Source organism: Lates calcarifer, linkage group LG13, assembly GCF_001640805.2.
Source record: "Lates calcarifer isolate ASB-BC8 linkage group LG13, TLL_Latcal_v3, whole genome shotgun sequence".
Classification (NCBI taxonomy): Eukaryota; Metazoa; Chordata; class Actinopteri; family Centropomidae; genus Lates; species Lates calcarifer.
Window position 1 is genome coordinate 25,083,234 of NC_066845.1, and position 17,688 is coordinate 25,100,921.

At 40.4% G+C, this 17,688-nt stretch overlaps 1 protein-coding gene and 1 long non-coding RNA gene across 3 annotated transcripts; one reads left to right on the forward strand and one right to left on the reverse strand.

Moving 5' to 3' along the window:
• Positions 1 to 666: 666 nt before the first annotated feature.
• Positions 667 to 17,389, forward strand: LOC108887139 (uncharacterized). Its single transcript, XR_001961555.2, has 4 exons — positions 667 to 828; positions 7,943 to 8,151; positions 15,284 to 15,356; positions 16,058 to 17,389. It is a non-coding gene; the product is annotated as an uncharacterized LOC108887139 (long non-coding RNA).
• Positions 5,617 to 12,097, reverse strand: prdm8b (PR domain containing 8b). Of its 2 annotated transcripts, none has more exons than XM_018682325.2 (4): positions 11,589 to 12,097; positions 8,770 to 8,994; positions 7,928 to 8,159; positions 5,617 to 7,528 (listed from the first exon to the last, which is right to left on the reverse strand). In XM_018682325.2, the coding sequence occupies exons 2-4, from the start codon at positions 8,986 to 8,988 to the stop codon at positions 6,267 to 6,269; spliced, it is 1,713 nt and encodes a 570-aa protein (XP_018537841.1). In that variant the 5' UTR covers positions 8,989 to 8,994; positions 11,589 to 12,097; the 3' UTR covers positions 5,617 to 6,266. The 2 variants fall into 2 exon arrangements, with proteins under 2 accessions (XP_018537841.1, XP_050930891.1); XM_051074934.1 differs by lacking the exon at positions 11,589 to 12,097 and adding an exon at positions 10,973 to 11,570.
• Positions 17,390 to 17,688: the final 299 nt, after the last annotated feature.

Genomic DNA, 17,688 nt, shown 5'->3' on the forward strand with positions numbered 1-17,688 from the left:
CTCTGTCGCTGTGTGAAATCAATACTTTTGATCTGAACTTTTTCTTTCACAGCCTTGTTAGCTCGCTGTCTGAACCCTCTGTGTCCACAGGGCACCTCTGTATGGAGCCTGCTGCGCTAAGAAGACGCTTAAAAGACAAGGTTAGTGGCTCCTGTTACTCTGTGACTTTTGAAAACCCTTGAAGCTACATTTAACTAAAAAAATGCTTGTACCTCTAGAACTTGGCTCTGTGTGAAAAACATCATAAACTTTCAGTGGCATATCCACTGACAGTAAAGCTGGATTTATACTTGGCACAAAGTGTTACCAGCAGTCCTGCTGCAGATACTTATGCCATGAGTTTTGATTTATCGCTCAGCATTATATTTCATCCATTGATAGAACCAAAACAAAAACACTGGACAGATGTATCAAACATGATCAGGCCATATTATATCCCCTCAGTAACTGTGTTTATGGTTTTTCATTTACAGAGCAATGTCTCGTTACAAAATATGAGGTTTTGTTGTGAAAATAGTTTTACTCGATTGAGTCACTAAAAATAAAAAAATCCTGAACAAAATGGAAGAGGGTGAAAGCTTCTCATGTCTATTAGTATTATGTTATTATGTTAATTTTAGACTCATACACCCATGTTGCCGGATATAAGGTCGCCGAGGGGAGGACCTCTGTAATTCTTTCCCTCTCAGCCCTCCCAGGCTGCCGCCACATCTATCAGGTTAATGTTACCGATATCGATCCACCAAATGAGACTTGACTTCAGCCAGTTACAACTTGTTTCTGTCGCATCTGATGGTCGAAGATAGAGAAGAGAAGAGCCTACCGGCAGTAAGTAACATTTTACTGTAAATCTAGACACATATTAACATATTTACCATGATCATATATCTGTTGAACTGGTCCGTTCAGTCTGTGGGACAGCAGTTCCTCAGCTAAACGTTACCAAACTAGCTAGCTAACTAGTTAGCCACTGTTAGCTAACGCAATATTCAGTGGGGAAACGTTTGTCTTAACGTTTTTTCTAAAGCTAGGTAGTTTGCTAGCTGATTTGGCATTCAGGCACTTTCATCAACTGTTATATTACTAATAACTAGTTCGCTAATAGCTAGTTAGCTATTAGTAGATAGCTTACCTGTTCCGGTGGGTCAAGGGTAGCTAGCTAGCTACCGCCCACCCATTTACAAATTAAAACTGTTCTGCTAACTAGCTATCTAGGCTTGCTAGCAGTGCTTAATTTATAAATCAGGAAATCCCGGTGGTTTGGGAGTAGCTAGCTACCTAACAGTACTAAAGTTGTCACAACAGGTTGCTTTCAGTGTCTGTGGTAAAATTAATATTTGGTTAGAAGAGAAGTGATGAGGCTATATTAGTTTGATAACTAGTTAATTAGCAATGTGCGTGAATGCCAAATTAGCTAGCAAGCTACCTAGCTGTAGAAAATTACACTTTTTTCCCCAAAATATAAACTATTTGTTCTAAAAGTCGATTTGCTGTTTGTGTGTTACACTGTGAAAGCAATAAATTACAGTACATGCCTGAAACTCACATTACTTCTTACCGGGACAGTTCACATATGCCATAACACCCCACCTGAGCTACAAACCAAACCAGCTACTAAGCTACTTATTTGCTTTAACAGGTATGAGACATGAGACTTTGTGCCAGAAACATCTTAATTTCACATCAGTAGCATGTTAAATGTATTGAATCTGACCAAGCTTGGCCAGGACGTCACAATACTTAGGTTAATCCACCACATCAGCAGCTCCTGCATGGCTTTCCAATATCTTTCCACCTGAAGGAAGTGTTGAAATGTTTTCTTTTTCACCTGCTGAGCTCAACTCCTCAGGTTGTGTCCTTTTCTAACTGATCCTCCGCATCTATAAAAAAGACAGGCACTCTTGTTGCCATAGTAATGGCACCAAGTTGTACAGCGGCAATAGCCAACAGAAGTTTTGTCTTACTTTTGTATGTTTGCACACAGGACACTGGCCTCTCACAATGACATGGAGAAACTATTCATGCACCTGTGGGCAGTGATGAGGCAGATCTTGAAGTATATTTTGCTTTCTCTTTGCTAACTTGAGGTTTTATATTAGCTGCATGTTTTGAAAGTCATTGTTTGTCTTCTGTGTACACTTTATAGTCGTACAGTCACACAGTTGAGGTGGTGTAACAATTCTTGTGCCCCTACACTAACCAAGAAATCTCCCCGGCAAATTGCGGCCATGTTTCCTGAAAGACCCTGAATCTGTCTGAGGTTTCTTTACCTGCTCGCTCACTTCGCTGCTCACTCGCTGCAGAAAACAGCGTCAGCTAAATGCCTGAAATGTAAAAATGTAGTGTGACCGGGGCAGAGGGCCAAATGGAAGTGCCAGCTTAGCAGAGATATAAACTGTCCCACGCCGCTCTGCGCTGAGTGATGCAGTGACAAATGTGTTGGGTGGGGTGAAGTTGGGGCACAAAAGGGACGATGACACAAGCGGCAAAGCATGAGGGCACTAAATATCACAGGAGTATGTGTGTGTGTGTGTGTAGAGGGAGAGAAGGGTGATGGTTAGCAATGCCTTCCTCTCTCCTCGATCACATGCCTTGGTGGTGAGATTGACCTGTTTGGATTGCTGACATGGGAGGTGTGTGTTGATGTGAGATGAGATGTAACGTGCGGACATGTGCACCGGTGCTGTAATTAATCATCATGTGAGCATCATGGCGCCGTGCTGTACCCACTCCTTCTCAACCACGACCTCTTTATGTGTTTCTTATCTTCTGCTAGCATGTGTCATATATGCTCTTAGCTGGAACTCAGTGTGCTTCGGCTGTAGTTGTGGTGTTTCTTCCTGTGCTGTGAGCCTCAGGTCAGATTAAAGGAATCTGTTCACTCATATTCCAAAAATCACATATTTTACCATCTTATTCCTGTTGATTGATTGGCCATTAGTTTTAATCACTTCAACTTTTGCCTCTGTTAGCTTGGTACGAAGGTTGGCTCTAAATACTACAATACCCAAAAGCCTCAGCTGCTACTGCGAGGGAGAAATGAGAGCTGCAGCATATTCAGAAAAATTTGTGATTATGATCGGAAACAAATCAATACACCTTAACTGCTGCAATCATTAACAGCCCCAGAATCTGAGAGTGACCTGATTAGTCTCATTTCAGGTTTATACAAAGTGTAATCTTCTGTTTCAGCTCACTGTTAGAGCTGCATGTAACAGACTTTAAACTCAGTGATTAGGAGTTTTCAGTCTTGTACCTTGGCTTTTTATGAAAGAGCCATAGTGCAGTTGTTTATCTTTTCTAATGATGATTCAACCAGGTGAGAGTCGTAGAAGTGATCCAGCTATTAGTGGCCTAAAGTGTCCAGAGCACCTCCCACTCATCCACTCTAATGGAGGTAAATTTGATTTTATATCTGCACTGTGAGTGCAACAAACTAAGTTTTATCCTCTGTATTTGAGCAGCAGCAGATGTTTCAGATAGTTTTAGCTATCATATAACCCAAGGACCAAAATATCTGCATGTAAAGAAAGTGTAAGAGTGAAAATATGTAGGTTTGAAATTTGGTGAGTTCACTCAGAAGTCATCCAAGCTCTTAGTTCTGTTCTCATGTTTGTTTTTGTTTGTTCAGGATACAGTGGTTTGTTCAGAATCATAACAAGAAATTTTATTCTTTACCTTGAAATTTGTGTCTTCAACCTCACACTCAAGATCAACCTACCATCTTTTTCTGCAGATTTCAGCCTGGATTATTTTACTAATCCAGTCATAATATTACTGATGAATCTCAAACAGCAGATGGAGTTTGCTCAGTTGTCACGACAAGCAAGCTTAGTAGCTCCTATACTGTTATTCATCCATGGCACTTATAGGATTTCTTGTCTGTGTGGACTTAAAACAGATGAACACCATGTGATATAAATGAAAGCACTGGAAAAAGCCTGTATTTAGAAGTTGGAACTGTTTTAGTTGTCACTGAAAAATGACAGTGAAGTAAACTGAGTGATCACAGTTTTAAATGAACCTTAAAAACCTATAAAACTAGGTTTGTGACCTTTGACCTTATTCTTGGTTGCTTCTGACCCACAAATTAACAGATTTATATGTGAATAAATATTTTTTTTATTTCACCGTCTATTGAGTTTGAAGATGACTTTAAATTCACTTTATCATGATTAATAGTGGTAGCTTCTATTTACTTAGAGACTTGTATGAAAATATACCTCTGAAATTGTATTATATTTTATATAAACTAAACTATTTATTTCCAGTACACATTATTGTTTTCAGCCGTAAAATCTCTCGGTCAAAATGAGAGGGTGACGGGTAAAAAAAAAGGAGCCACCTGCTGTAAAACGTCCACCTCAGATGAGTTCACTGTGGCCTCAGTTAGTTCCTCTGTGCTGTAGTTTGCATGTCGACCACTTGATGGCGCTGTTGAACCATTTTCCACGTTTCCTCTCGGCTTTTCTGTCCTGACACACATTCTCCACCCGGTCGTACTGATTCGTGTTTTTTAATCATGCAATTATGTCATTAGCAGTAAACGGTGATTATTGAGCCACAGACTCCCCCGCACTTTTCTAGTCTTTGTTGTTTATAGAAAACAGTGTAATAAGGAAAGTGTCTGCTGATTGTTGCTGCCTTTGTCTCAGAGTTTCATCTGAAAGCTTTTACAAATTAAGGTCACAGACGGATGGAAGATTATTGATATTCAGTCTGTATTTATTGCAGCGTCTGTACAGCTCTTTGTCCTCACCGCAGGTTAGAAGAGTGTGTCAAACATTTTTAAAAAAACCGGACAAAAACCGGATGATTTCTTTGAAGTGTTTATTTTGTGAACTGTAGTGAAAGCCGCGTGTGTGCATTTTTATTTCATGGCTCGTGTTGTTATTCTACAAATGAAAAATAATCAAATTTTTTAATTAGAAATGAATCCAAACTGCAGACTTTCTGTGCGTTTTATTCGCTCTCTGTGATTACCCGACAGTCATTTCTCTATTTTTTGCCACTAAAAACTGAAAATCTGAGCCAATTAGAAAAAAATTCCCGTGTTTTTAAACCCACATTCCGAAAATTCCAGGCCCGTATCACGTATTTTAAAGATTAAACAATATCAAACATTTAATTTTCCAATATGAGATTTTTCCCAGCCTTTTTCTTAATACACTAATCAAAGCAGCCTCTCAGGGGAAAACTTCATTAGCGCAGGGATTAATGCGGTCGACATTTAATAAATCCGCATGTCAATAATAATAATAACAATAATAATAATAATAATGATAACAATAAATCCGATGGAATCCAGTGTTTCCTGCGTGTATATTTAATCGGAAATTATTATGCAATAACCATATTAACCATAGATCTTCTGTCATTATTTATTGTATTTATTGTAAACAATAGGTAGTAATTAATTGTAAATAATCAGAAATAAAATTAGGTCTTAAAAAATATTTGATTTTTGGGATTTATACCTATTAAATTTTCATAATAATAAAAATCACAAATGTTTGTTATTTTATAAATGCAAGATGAAGAATTATGGCATCAATAATCAAGGAATTATATATTTCAGTTCCAGTTTAAAAAAAAAAAAATCCAGGAAGGCCAGAGTTGAAAATAAAGCTATTTTATTGTCAATGCATTCAACATGATTAGATAAACTATCAAGTAGTAAATTTCCGCAAAAGGAAGAAACACTGAAACTATTCCCCACTGACACAAAATATTACACTTTGTATTTCAAATAAAACAAATTATGTACATTGTAATGTATAGACTGCATCTTAAATCAATATTATTTAATATTACATGCACTCTGAAATATAGTCTGACATAATATCCCCAATTTGTGTCCATATTCATCGTAGACATGAAAAAACTTGCTGTTGTAAACCATGACGTGTGACTACATCTGTATTTCTTCTCTATATTTGCATTTCTATGATATAAAATACAACTTACTGTACATTTACACATATTTAAATCTTCCCTTATTCTCAAACTTTTTAGTGCTTCATAAATAGATTCATTTTTGAAGTCAAAACGCATTTGCATACACCCAAAACATGACATTTTGTACAGGGGAGAAAAAGTAAACAGACCGAAAAGGAATTAGAAGATTAAAGTCCAAAGTGAAAACAAGTGCAAGGGGTGTTTTTGTATTTTTATGTGGCCTATCTCCAGTCGGAGTGCTTAAATCCAGGCAGGGTCACAGTCCCTCTTTGTTAAACAAAAGTTCCTTCCTTGTCAGTCTTTAAAAGTCAGTTATGGGAGGTCATGTGACGTGACAGGTGATGCCTCTCCCGGAAGGACTCGTTGCAAATTGGGCACTTGAGTTTCTCCTCGCGCCGCCGCTTGACCAGAGGCTCCATGGCATACTCCTTTTTGTGGTGGGATCGCATGTGATAAACTAAGTCCGAGGTCATGCGGAAAGAGGCGTTGCACTTGGCGCACCAGTTCTGTGCTGGCAGACAGAGGGAGGTGAAGGAGGGCGGCAGGAGGGTGAGCGCCGAGGGCATTTGAAGCTGGATAGGTCCGGAGTTCTTGGGCCAGAAGGTGGTGGCGTAGACAAAGGGATTCTGCTTGGCCATGCCGCCCGGCACGGGGCAGTTAGCGCCCAGTTCTGCACCCTGCAGCTTGGCAGCAAGGTGGTCGGCCTGGTAAAGTCTGGAGGAGGAGATGGTGTCGCCCACCGCTGGGTGGCAGTCCAGCAGCTTGGGTGGCATCACCAGTGGTGAGATCTGGGAGAAGGAGGAGCGAGATGGCTGACTGAAGGCGCTCTTCCTCTCTCCACCACTGCTGCCACCTTGCTGGCCAACGGAGGTGAAAGCGCTGCCCATGGGTGAGGTTTGGGGCGGCTGGGTCTCCGACAGCACCTGCCTGATGTTGAGGTGCTTCTCTGATGGATTGCTGCTGGGACGACCTCCATCTTTGTTTTCAGAGTTGGAGCTCTGGAGGTTTTTGTTGCTGCTGTGGTGTTTGAGGTTCTGAGCTGACTTCTTGACCTCAGTGAAGGCGCTGCGCTTGCCCTCCCCCATTTCTGTGGGACCTGGAGGGGTAAAGGACCTGTGGTTCTCCTCAAGGCCATACGCTCCTCTGTAGTTCTGCGCTGACGTCGCAAGCTCGTCTTTAGACTTGGTCTGTGGAAGGCTGGGCCCTCTGCACTCCCTGTCCTCTATTTCTGAGAACTTCCTCTTCCCCGAGCTCTCGCTGCAGATCTCAGCCTCCTTGTCGCTCGGTGGGCTGGTCCGGTTGTTCTCTAGATCCCTGGCCAGGTTGTGAAAGTCTGTGGAGGGTTTGCTGTTGTCCTGAGGGCTGCTGAAGCCCTCAGAGCGGCCCAGCTTCGGACTGGTCCTGGTCGGGGTTGTGTTCGGTCGCTCTGTGCTGCTCTCTTTGCTGGACTCCTCGTCAGCCCCCGTGATGCTCTGCAGTCTCTTAGTGCAGCGGAACCGGAGGTGGGCCAAAAATGGAAACTCAAACTGGAACCGCTGGCTGCAGTCTGGACACGAGTGGTGGGACGAACCTGGGCAGAAGGGAGATGGAAATTAGTTCTGACACAAAGAGACGATCCTAGAACTATCCTGCTTATGTGTGGTGTCTGATAATAGTGAAAGAATTAGAATCTTTGTTGTGTACTTTGCACTAAATTTGAATTCAGACGTTATCACAGATCATCCAGAAGTCTGCACATTTGTTCTTGGAGCACCATTATACTCAAATATGCAAGCGATTATGTTACAAATTCACCAATTCCAAAACAAATGCATTTCCAAAATAAATTAAAGCTAACGTATATGTGATTTTGAAGTAAAATAAACACTGTAAAAGAACAAATGATAATGTGATAATGTTGGTGGTTGAACCAGGCAGCCATCACAGCTACAACACAGTTGTACTAAGGATGTGATTTCCACTGACTCACCTTTGCTCTTGGCAGGTGCTCTGCTGGAGCTGAGCAGCAGCAGGTCGATGAGGTCTTTGCCGTACCAGACCAGCAGCTCCTCGTCCTTCTCAATGCGGCGGAGCGAGCGGTAGAAGAGCTGGCCGTTCTTCACGTAGGCCTCCAGGTTCTGCTCCTCTTTGTCGCGGGCGGACTGGACCAGCCGCAGCCACATCAGGCCCTCTGAGGTGCTGTTGGCTGCTGAGGTGTCCACCTGTACAACACACACACACACACATTTAGAGTTATTACTACAGTGCAGCAACTCACATTTAATTTAACAAAGTTTCCAGGCAAATTTATCACCTCAGAATCTTATTTTTTAGATTCAAGTAAATGAGAATACAGAAAATAAGTACATATAATCTCAACCAAACCCCACAAACCGAATATTAACTATTACTAATAATCCTTAGATATTTTTTTAATAAATGCATTTTCAACAGAAATAAAATTATGCCAGTGCATTAACAGATCCTTGTTGTAGAAAATAAGATTTTTATAATGTAGCAGTCTGAATGACCCATTAAAAAAAAAACTCCCTACTTAAATCTACAAACATGATATTGTAGTATTGCTGCTAATGCGTGGTCATTTAAAAAAAGCTTCTTTCTGCAGTGGTGCCTCGTCAAAATAGAATAAATGTGTCTTCATTTGCAGTAACACATTAAATATATGTGGAGTTTCACAGCAAAAAAAGCATAAAGACAGAATAAAATGGATTTTGAAAGGCCTGTTAAGATGTTAACGGTCTTTGAAAATTAAATATGGGGTCTATTATAAAGAAAATGAGGGAGAAAAATAAAAAATGCAGACCCACTCACCCTGAAGATGTAAGGTGCTGTGCGCTTGTCGGTGGATTTCAGAGCGATGAAGGCGATGCTGTCATACAGCGACGTGTGGCTCAACACACAAGGCCCGAAAATGGCGTTCTCTGGGATGTCACACGTCGTGTAGACGCTGGTAAAAATGTCTGTCAGACACTGCTGGACCGCTTTGGCGTCCCCATCCCACACCAACTTCTGAGAGCTGGACTCCTCCATTTCACACTGCGGAGACACGGGAAAAACAGACCTCAGAGACCCTGTACAGAAAGGACTAGGAAAATCTACTGTGTCACATTAAAAGCATCTTTTTATCCCATGTTTGTTTTTCGGTTGGTTTTTTTATCGACCGACCATAAACCATAAATTTAGAGCTAACCGTGTGTAAACCGGTTGTTCTGTGGTTTTACCTCCGCTGTCCCTGCTGATAGGAAATAAATCTCTTCCTAGACAGATTGGCTAAACCAGCTGTCATGGGCGTCGTTTGGGAGCCCGTTTTTTTTTTTTTTTTTTGGCCTGGCTTTCTAATTAATTCAAACCCCGTAATAAGTTCATGACGGCATCACCTTCAGCATATTGATGAAACGGTTTCCCAATGTTGTCAGTTAAATAGCAAATAAAAATGAAGAAGATCATAGTCCACCTGAAATAATAATAATAATTATGATTATTATTGTTGTTATTTATTGTAATTATTTATTATGTGTTTATTATTATTTAGCCTATTTGGAAAAAAACGTGAGGAACTTAAACCTTTATTTTTTATTATTCTTGATGTGTTGGATTATGACAGATTTTTTCTGTATTAATTATTATGATTAATATTCATATTATATAACATTAATATTATACATCAGCAGGCCTCTACGGGGCTCCCTGAGCCTCGTCTGTTGAGCTGTAATTGTCATGATAAGCGACAAAATCCTATAATATTCCTGAAGTGACCTGTAAAGTCTCCGTGATCCTTAGAGCGATTTCATAAAGACATCATGGTTCTTTACAGGATGTTTTTATCCCTCTATATTCTACAGATGTAACATTAATCTAACGTTAGGAGTTTATAGTTTTGCTGTGACATGTTTATTTGTGGACGGTGGTCGCTGTAGAACCAGAATAAGAGTGAGTGGGAGCTGGTGGGGTCTGTGCATGTCCAATGGAGAGAGCATGTCCAATGGGTTTCAAGTGGACTGTCAAAGTCAGTGATTTCATGTCAGCCAACCTTTCTCTCCTTTCTACAAGCGGCAGCGTATGTCGCCTCATTACCATAATCCACCACTTTCCCCTCTGAGACTGTAATTAAAGCAGCACGACCAGTTAATTATTTCTTTTCTCCCTTTTCTAACCTCTGAATGTGTGTGTTTAGACGGCTCTCTCTCTCCTCTCCTCCCTCATTCACACCGCCCTTCAATTCAGCACAAACTGAGCGCGGAAACCTGCACCTGATACTCACACATTCAGCCCTAAATTACACTCACAGAGCAGCCCGCAAAAACCTGTTTTTAAATGAGAGAATGAAATAATAATAATAATAATAATAATGATGATGATGGCGCTGAACGCGGTCACACTGCTCTGACCGAGAAAAAGATGGATTTCCTTTAAAAAAAAAAAAAAAAAAGTAAGACAGTTGAAATGCTCAGATTTCAGGGTGTCCTACATTATTGTTGCACAAAATATTTTTAACACTCAACATTACAGAATCCGTAATAATTCTTTGCTGTTGCTCTTTGGGCCTACAGCACTGAGAGAGTTCATGTCTCTATTCAGTCATTTTCATTTGAATTCTCCTGTTAATCACCAGGAACAACTCAAACAATCTCTACTGAACACAGCGTGCGCAAAATACAGTCAACTGTTCACCAGGAGAGAGAAATCAAATTAAAGAAATTCACTGTTGGACCAAAAGTTAGATTTCTTCTGCGCAAGCTGCGCATCTCTTTACGCATCTCAGTGATCCACCTCAGATATAAAGAGGCTGATATTAACAGCTTCTCTGTAATGATGATGAGCTATCATCTGTCCATCCATAATATCGGCTGTTGTTCTGTGAATACACGCGCTGAAACAGCGAGGCTCTCCTCTGTTAAAGCTCCTTTTCCCCTCTTTGACTTGTTTAATTCAACGAGAAAAATCTGATTAAATAATCTAGAATAGTTCTGAATATAAATCGTGTTTTAATCCCGCTGATTTGGAGCATTCATACCTTCCTAAGAGGCTCAACAGCAGCGCAGAGGTTCTGTGGAGAACATTTTGCGCACGGTGCAGAGGGGAGCTTTTCCAAAGCGGCTCTTAGCGCTGCGCTGCGAGCCTAAACAATTAGTTTCCGGTGCCATACAGAAGCCCTTTATGTTCAGAGGAACACAAACAGTCACTTCATACGGAGGAAAGCCACACAAAATATCCGATGCATGATATGAGTCACGGTCAGGCTCAGATAAGAAGAAAAAGAGATAAAGAGCGGAATGTTTGCACATCCATAAACTGCAGGGAAGCAGCCACCCTCCCATCCAAACCCACTGCGGGTGGGGTGGGGGTGAGCAGAGATTGGGGTGGGGTGGGGGGGTGTTTAACCCATCTGCTAAAGCCGTGCCAGGCTGAAAACTGTCCTAAATCAGCGCGGAGACTGAATTGCGGGTTTTGTCCGCGGCGCTCAAACATCTGCGTTTGGGTTTTTTTTCTTTCTTTCTTTCTGCGCCGCTTTCAGCGCCTGCAGGATGTGTGGCTGCATGTGCCGCGCAAAAACAAACCCAGAAACCGTCCCCATCTCCTCCTCTAAAACTATCCAAACCGCTCATCAGCTCTGCATTTCACAAACCTACCTTTCCGTCGATGAGGAGGAACAATAATCCACAAACGAATTGTGAGCGATGCTGCGAATCAAAGCCCGTTTGCACCCCCGGAGAGAAAAAAAGCCCCGAAAACAAGCAGGGGGATGTGGTGACGGTGATGGAGGTGATGGAGATGGTGATGCGCTCCCGGTCTGGTCCGTAGTGTCAGTACATTTCCCCCCCCTCCCTGGTGTGGTGAAAGTGACAGTGCTGCTGCTGCAGATACTCGCCGACACGGGCAGTGACCGAGCGGGGTAGAGAGAGCTGGACGGATAAAGGGAGACACAGCGAGAGAGAGAGAGAGAGAGAGGGAGAGGGAGACAGGGAGAGAGAGGCGTGCAGATGGGGCCCGATGCTCTGGCTGACTGGCACACCGACACACACTTTTTGTTTGCGGCACATAATCTACCCAATGAGGCGTGTCACTCTCCGTCTCCTCCCTTTAACTCTTCACTGGCCGACTGTCATTTGATGCGATTTATGGACGTGCAGAGGGATAAAGACCCCCCCCACCCCCCTCACCCTCTCCCATTATTATTCTAATTCTAATCACAATAGTTGGTGGTTGTATTAGAATAAAGTGGCATTTAAGGAGTTGGATGTTGGGGGGAAAGCAGGGAATTAAAAGTGCAACTTCAGCTGAAACAAAATGAGAACCAGAGCACTCCTCCTCTTCATCCTCTTATCATCATCATCAATGTTATTTTTATTATTAGGATTATTATTATTTTCTTATTTAAAAGTGAACCACTTTACGCACAGTGACGCTCAGGGTGTATTTAAATATATGCTAATTAAACGGACTTCCGTTGTGGTTTTAACCCACATCTCAGATACTTCTTGGACTCTGACACCCAGAGCAGCAGCAGCACCGGGGGGGCACCCTGAGCTCCACACCGTGCCAGCCTGCTCTACACGCGGCCAGAGTGGCTGAGCATCCCCGGCAGTCTCACAGCGGATCTCTGCCTCTGCTGCTGCTGCTGCTCTCTGTACTGTGTTCAGGCTCATTTAGGGGGCGCCAGTGTATAATTTGCATCGAATGAATGGAGGGTATTTTGATGGAAAGGAAAGCTACAGGTCAGGTGCAGCACAGCACTGATGGTGAGAGGTTTTTCTCTCAAATTACTACAGTTAAAAGACTAATTCTGAATTCTGTGCTGTATGCTTAAATAAATATATCTTACAACTCTCATTTTCAAATTTCATATCTGATTTGTTTCTTATGTCTGAAGACGAGTTTAAAGGAAATGTTTGCAGTTTATTCACAGAAATGAAAATTAAAATACAAACTCGTAGCTCCCTGATGGATGACTTTTAAAATGTGTGTGTGTGTGTTTTATACATACATTTAAAAAATAAATAAACACAACCATAAGCAAATAATTACCACAATAAAAAATAAAAATCAATGATACTGTACTGTTCTCAATGTGTAAAATTCTGTTGCCAGAACACTGAATAAATAATGCCAAGAAATATTTATTAATTATTATGTTCAACTAAACCTCACAGTTTAACATGATGGTTCATCTGAATGAACTTATTCTGCGTGCGGTGAATTATGTACAACTGAAAAACAAACTAACAATCTGTGATACAAATTTTATTTCACCACAGCTTCTGCCAGAAGGATGTTCGTTTTACTGGAGCTAATTGCTGCCCTATACATGTACAGGAAGGTCAAAGGTCATGGTCAGCCACAGAGCAGGAGCCATAGGCAGGGATACAGGGACCTTGTGATGGGCCCCTCAGAGAGAGAAGGCATGAAAGAAATGTTCAAATGTTCTTTTTCTCACTGTGTTACAGCGATCAGTTTATCATCCTCACAACTTCCTGTTTTCAGAGGTGAAGCCGGTAAATTTGAGTTGAGGCATAGATCAGCTGAAGCCTGCTGACATGGCCTGTGGATGCTCAGAAGAACATTTTTTGGAGCAGGAATAAATTCACTCAAATTCCCTCAACAATACAAACACGTGAAGGGTAAAATGCGGTTGCCAAAGCTTCCTGAGAAGTGCTGGTTTGTTGCCTCTCACTGTGTTTGGTAAAAATCACACACTCTTACTTGTTCTGGGTTTTGGAATATTCTCCCTTACTTAGGAAAATAAATATTTGTTTGCACAATTAATGTAAAATCGGGGAAGAGTTATGATGCTGTACATCATTACAAAATAAAAGCAGCACTAGTTCCTGAAAAAAATGGATAAAATGAAGAAAGTTTTAGAAAATTAAAATTTTTGTTTTTCTTAATTTCATATTGAGACAATTCCAGGAAACTAATTTAACCAGAAAAAAGTGTGAAATACAAAAATGTGCACAATAGAAATGCAAGCAAAATTAGCTAAATTTGTTATTCAAGTAATTAACTAGTATTATTAAAAATGTTATTGCAGTAAATTCAGATTTTAGTTATCCTTTTTTACCACGCCCTCATTGTGCGACCACTCTGTTTTTATAAAGAAATAAAATTAGTATTTAATCAGTGATTCTCTGCTCTTTTTAGATTTTATATTAATGTTTCCATAAAAATTGAAATCCTGAGAAAGAAGAGGAGAAAATAAAAGCGGTGCAGTTTGAACAAACAAGTCTGAATATTTCTGATGCAAGAAATGAGAGGAGAGATGTGTGTGTGTTCACAGAGAGTGTGTGGTGTTGCTGGGAGGGTTTGTGTTTATGTCTGTGTGTTTACAGACAGAGAGTGTGTCTGTGTATCATCTGGATAATTTGACAGCTGTATTGTTTCCTGAACACCACTCCCCTCAGTCCACACTCACATTCAGGCAGATTCCAGGGAACAAGCGTGTTGTCGTTAATCTCATATTTCATCAGTGAGGAACTGGACTGGAGCTTTTCAGAATGATGCATGAATGAATTCGATTTTTCGATATGAAACTAAAGAAGCTGAAATGCTGATACAGTCGGAGGAGGAGTTTAAAAAGAGACACCACATGGAACAAGGCTCAGATATTCAAACCTAAATCCTGCAGTTACAAAATAACTGATAGTAACCTCAAATCAAAGTGTTTATGTCCTGATCACGCAGCATTAACCAGGTGCTAATGTTAGCATGCTAACATTTGATTGATAATGTAATGAATTTAATATTTCAGCAGGCTAACATTTAGTAAAATATGTAACCACGTTAACGTTGAAACGTAAATTAAATTAATGTGACATACTGAAATTTAGCATGCTAGCAATAGCATCACCATTTGAGTAGCATTTGAATGTTAGCATGCTGACGTACACGCTAGTAATTACACTGAAATAAGTCTTGAATCGAGCTGTAAGGTCCTCCGCTGTTTCCCTGGTTAGAAAAACGTTCTACACACAACTAAGAACGTGAACATCATGAATGCTAAGAGAATGACTGAGATTAATGTTAGACAGTACTGTACTTCATGGTTTCTAATGTTTTGTGGCACTGCAGGAAGTAGTGATTCCTTTCTATAGCAGGGCAAAGTGACTGAATGGGGGTGTAGCATGTTCAACTTTTATGCGTCTTGTCGTAAAACGTTTTATTAACCAAGCATTAACTAATATACAGTGGTAAATCAGCAAAAACCAGGAATTCTCTGTAACATAAACTGTACCTGTAGTTGCCATTCGCACATTTAAAAATCACTGAAATTGCACATAAAAATAGTTGGTTTAATAAAGCCTCTAATATTGACTTTCTTGTCTGGCAGTAGAGATGGATACCTACAACTATGAGGCCTTCCTCCACGTCTCTGATTCGCTCAGACTTCTTCAGTGATTCAGGTAGGTCTGTTCTTATTGAAGGCTGCTGTAAAAATAACCAGGTCAATCAGAGCTTTGTAAGAGGGATTAAGAATATGGACATTATCTTCCTGTGTCAGAGACAAAAAAAAGTAAATAACGACAGAACAACGGGCACAAAAATGGAAACAACTGTAGACGAGATCCACAAAGCTGCACTGAGTGTTGTACGTCCAATCAGAGAAATAACAACTCTTCAGCTGTCGTGTTTTATCAAGTAACACGACAGAAAACACCTTAATTCATCTTAGCAGCAGGAAGCAGCAGAAACAGTGGAAAGGTCCAACCAGGACAATTAGCAGCAAACTTTAAGGAATCAGCAGTGACATTATGAACAGTTGTTTTTCACTTTTAGCTTTTACTGCAGCAACTGTCTAACAAGCTGCTTTCAGGTCTGATTACCTGTTGAATAAATAGTGCATGAGGAAAGCAGGTTGATGCCCACACCATGATTAATTCACCGCCGTCATGTAACATCTTGTGGGAACAATCTTGTGCTTATAAATGCCCCACCATCAATTATACAGAGACTTTCTGACAGGATCATATTTTTATCATGGATCAACAGGCGGTCTTGAATATTTCCTCACAGAGACCTGAGCAACTTCTGAACTAAACTTTATCTTTAATCTCCTTGTAATGCTAAATTCTCTAGTCATGATAAGTTAATTCCTTTCATTCAGCGCATCCCGGGAATGACACAACACAAGCTTTTTGCAAATGGATTTCAGCAGACAGACTCTGGCAGCGCCGCATCCCGGACGTATTGTCTTCCTGTCACCACTTCTCATCAAATATTAGCCATGTTTTGTGCTTCAGAGGAAAAAAAAAGCAGCTCGGGAGACTAATGCATTGATCTTCGATGGGTAAACACATCACACGAAAAACACAGTTATTCACCGAGACGTCAAAGTCCTCAGCTGTGGACGTGTTGACAGTTATTGTTTCCAACAAAGCTGTTTAATAAATCTCCCTCCACTTTGATACGTGGAGATGAATATGTTTTTTTTATGGTCCAACACACACACACACACACAAATATATATACACACATAAGATAAAGGAAAGATTTTGTTCCCTCACAAGAGAACTTCACATCTAAGCTTTACTGTAATTATATAACCCACTACTCTGCACCTGTCCTCCCACCTGTTCTGACCTACTATTACTGAGGTGCCTTTTAGCAAAGCATTCAGCCCCAGTCAGTTCAGTAAAAGTCTGTGGTTGTACCAGGCTGCATCGAAATGTAAAGCAAATAAAAACAAATTAAAATAACATTCAGATATTGTTGATATTTACATGATATATATTATATATGTATAATGATATTTTCCTACAGGAAAATACAAGTCTGTCGACTTCAGCTACATTTTTTGTTGTTGTATTTAATCTTTTTTAAAAGTAGTCTTTAATATTTCAGTTTAAAAACGTCAGGCTGGTGTTAGCACAGGAATTGAAGCTGATCTTTCTCACATATTTTGCCTCACTGCTGTGATGTTGTGGAATTAAAAACCATCAGGGTGTAACTGTAATCCCAGCTGTTTGAAATCATTTCTTATTGACCACAATATTTTTATTTTCCGCCATTTTATTTTTGAGCGTCCAAGTTCTGATTGTGAAATTCACAAATTCTCTCAAAGGAGAAACAAATGTTGAGTCCATAATGTGTGCACTGATTTGCTTTTGATGATTTGATTAAATAACCAGGTGTGAGACTTGTTTATGTACAGTACAGCTCAGCATCACTGAGCATCGTCTTGAATACTTGCTGTAACAATGGTCCGTTTGCAGCATGGCCATAATCCCAGGCCCAGTTTTTTGTTCATGTAAAGTGCCTTGAATAAATGAGGCAGTAGGAAGCTCCTTGTTTATTCTGGCTGAAATAATCAGGTTGTAAAATGAGAATAAGGTGACACTCTGAAATGTCATTGAAAATATATATATATTTTTTTAGGCAATGTGACGTTGTTGGGTTTTCTTTTTGTACTAATGTAAGTTTTAGCTTCTAATATTTCTGCTCTTTTAATCTTTATGTTGCATGTTTTACACATCTTGTTGGAAATAAGTAGAAACAAGTCAGTGTCTCCTGTTTATCCCTGAATACAGGAAAACAAAGCCGTTTCCATTATGTGACAGTGACGGCACAAAGCTATAAGAAATGTTCTTTCTTTTTATCTGTGCATTTTGTCCTCCTTTCACCTCTTGAGTTCAAACGAAAACAGTCTGAAAAATCAAACTCAGTGTGTTTGAACTGTCCACAGCTCACAGCACGACGAGGAGTCACTGCAGCTATAAACCAAAAATGCTGGAAACC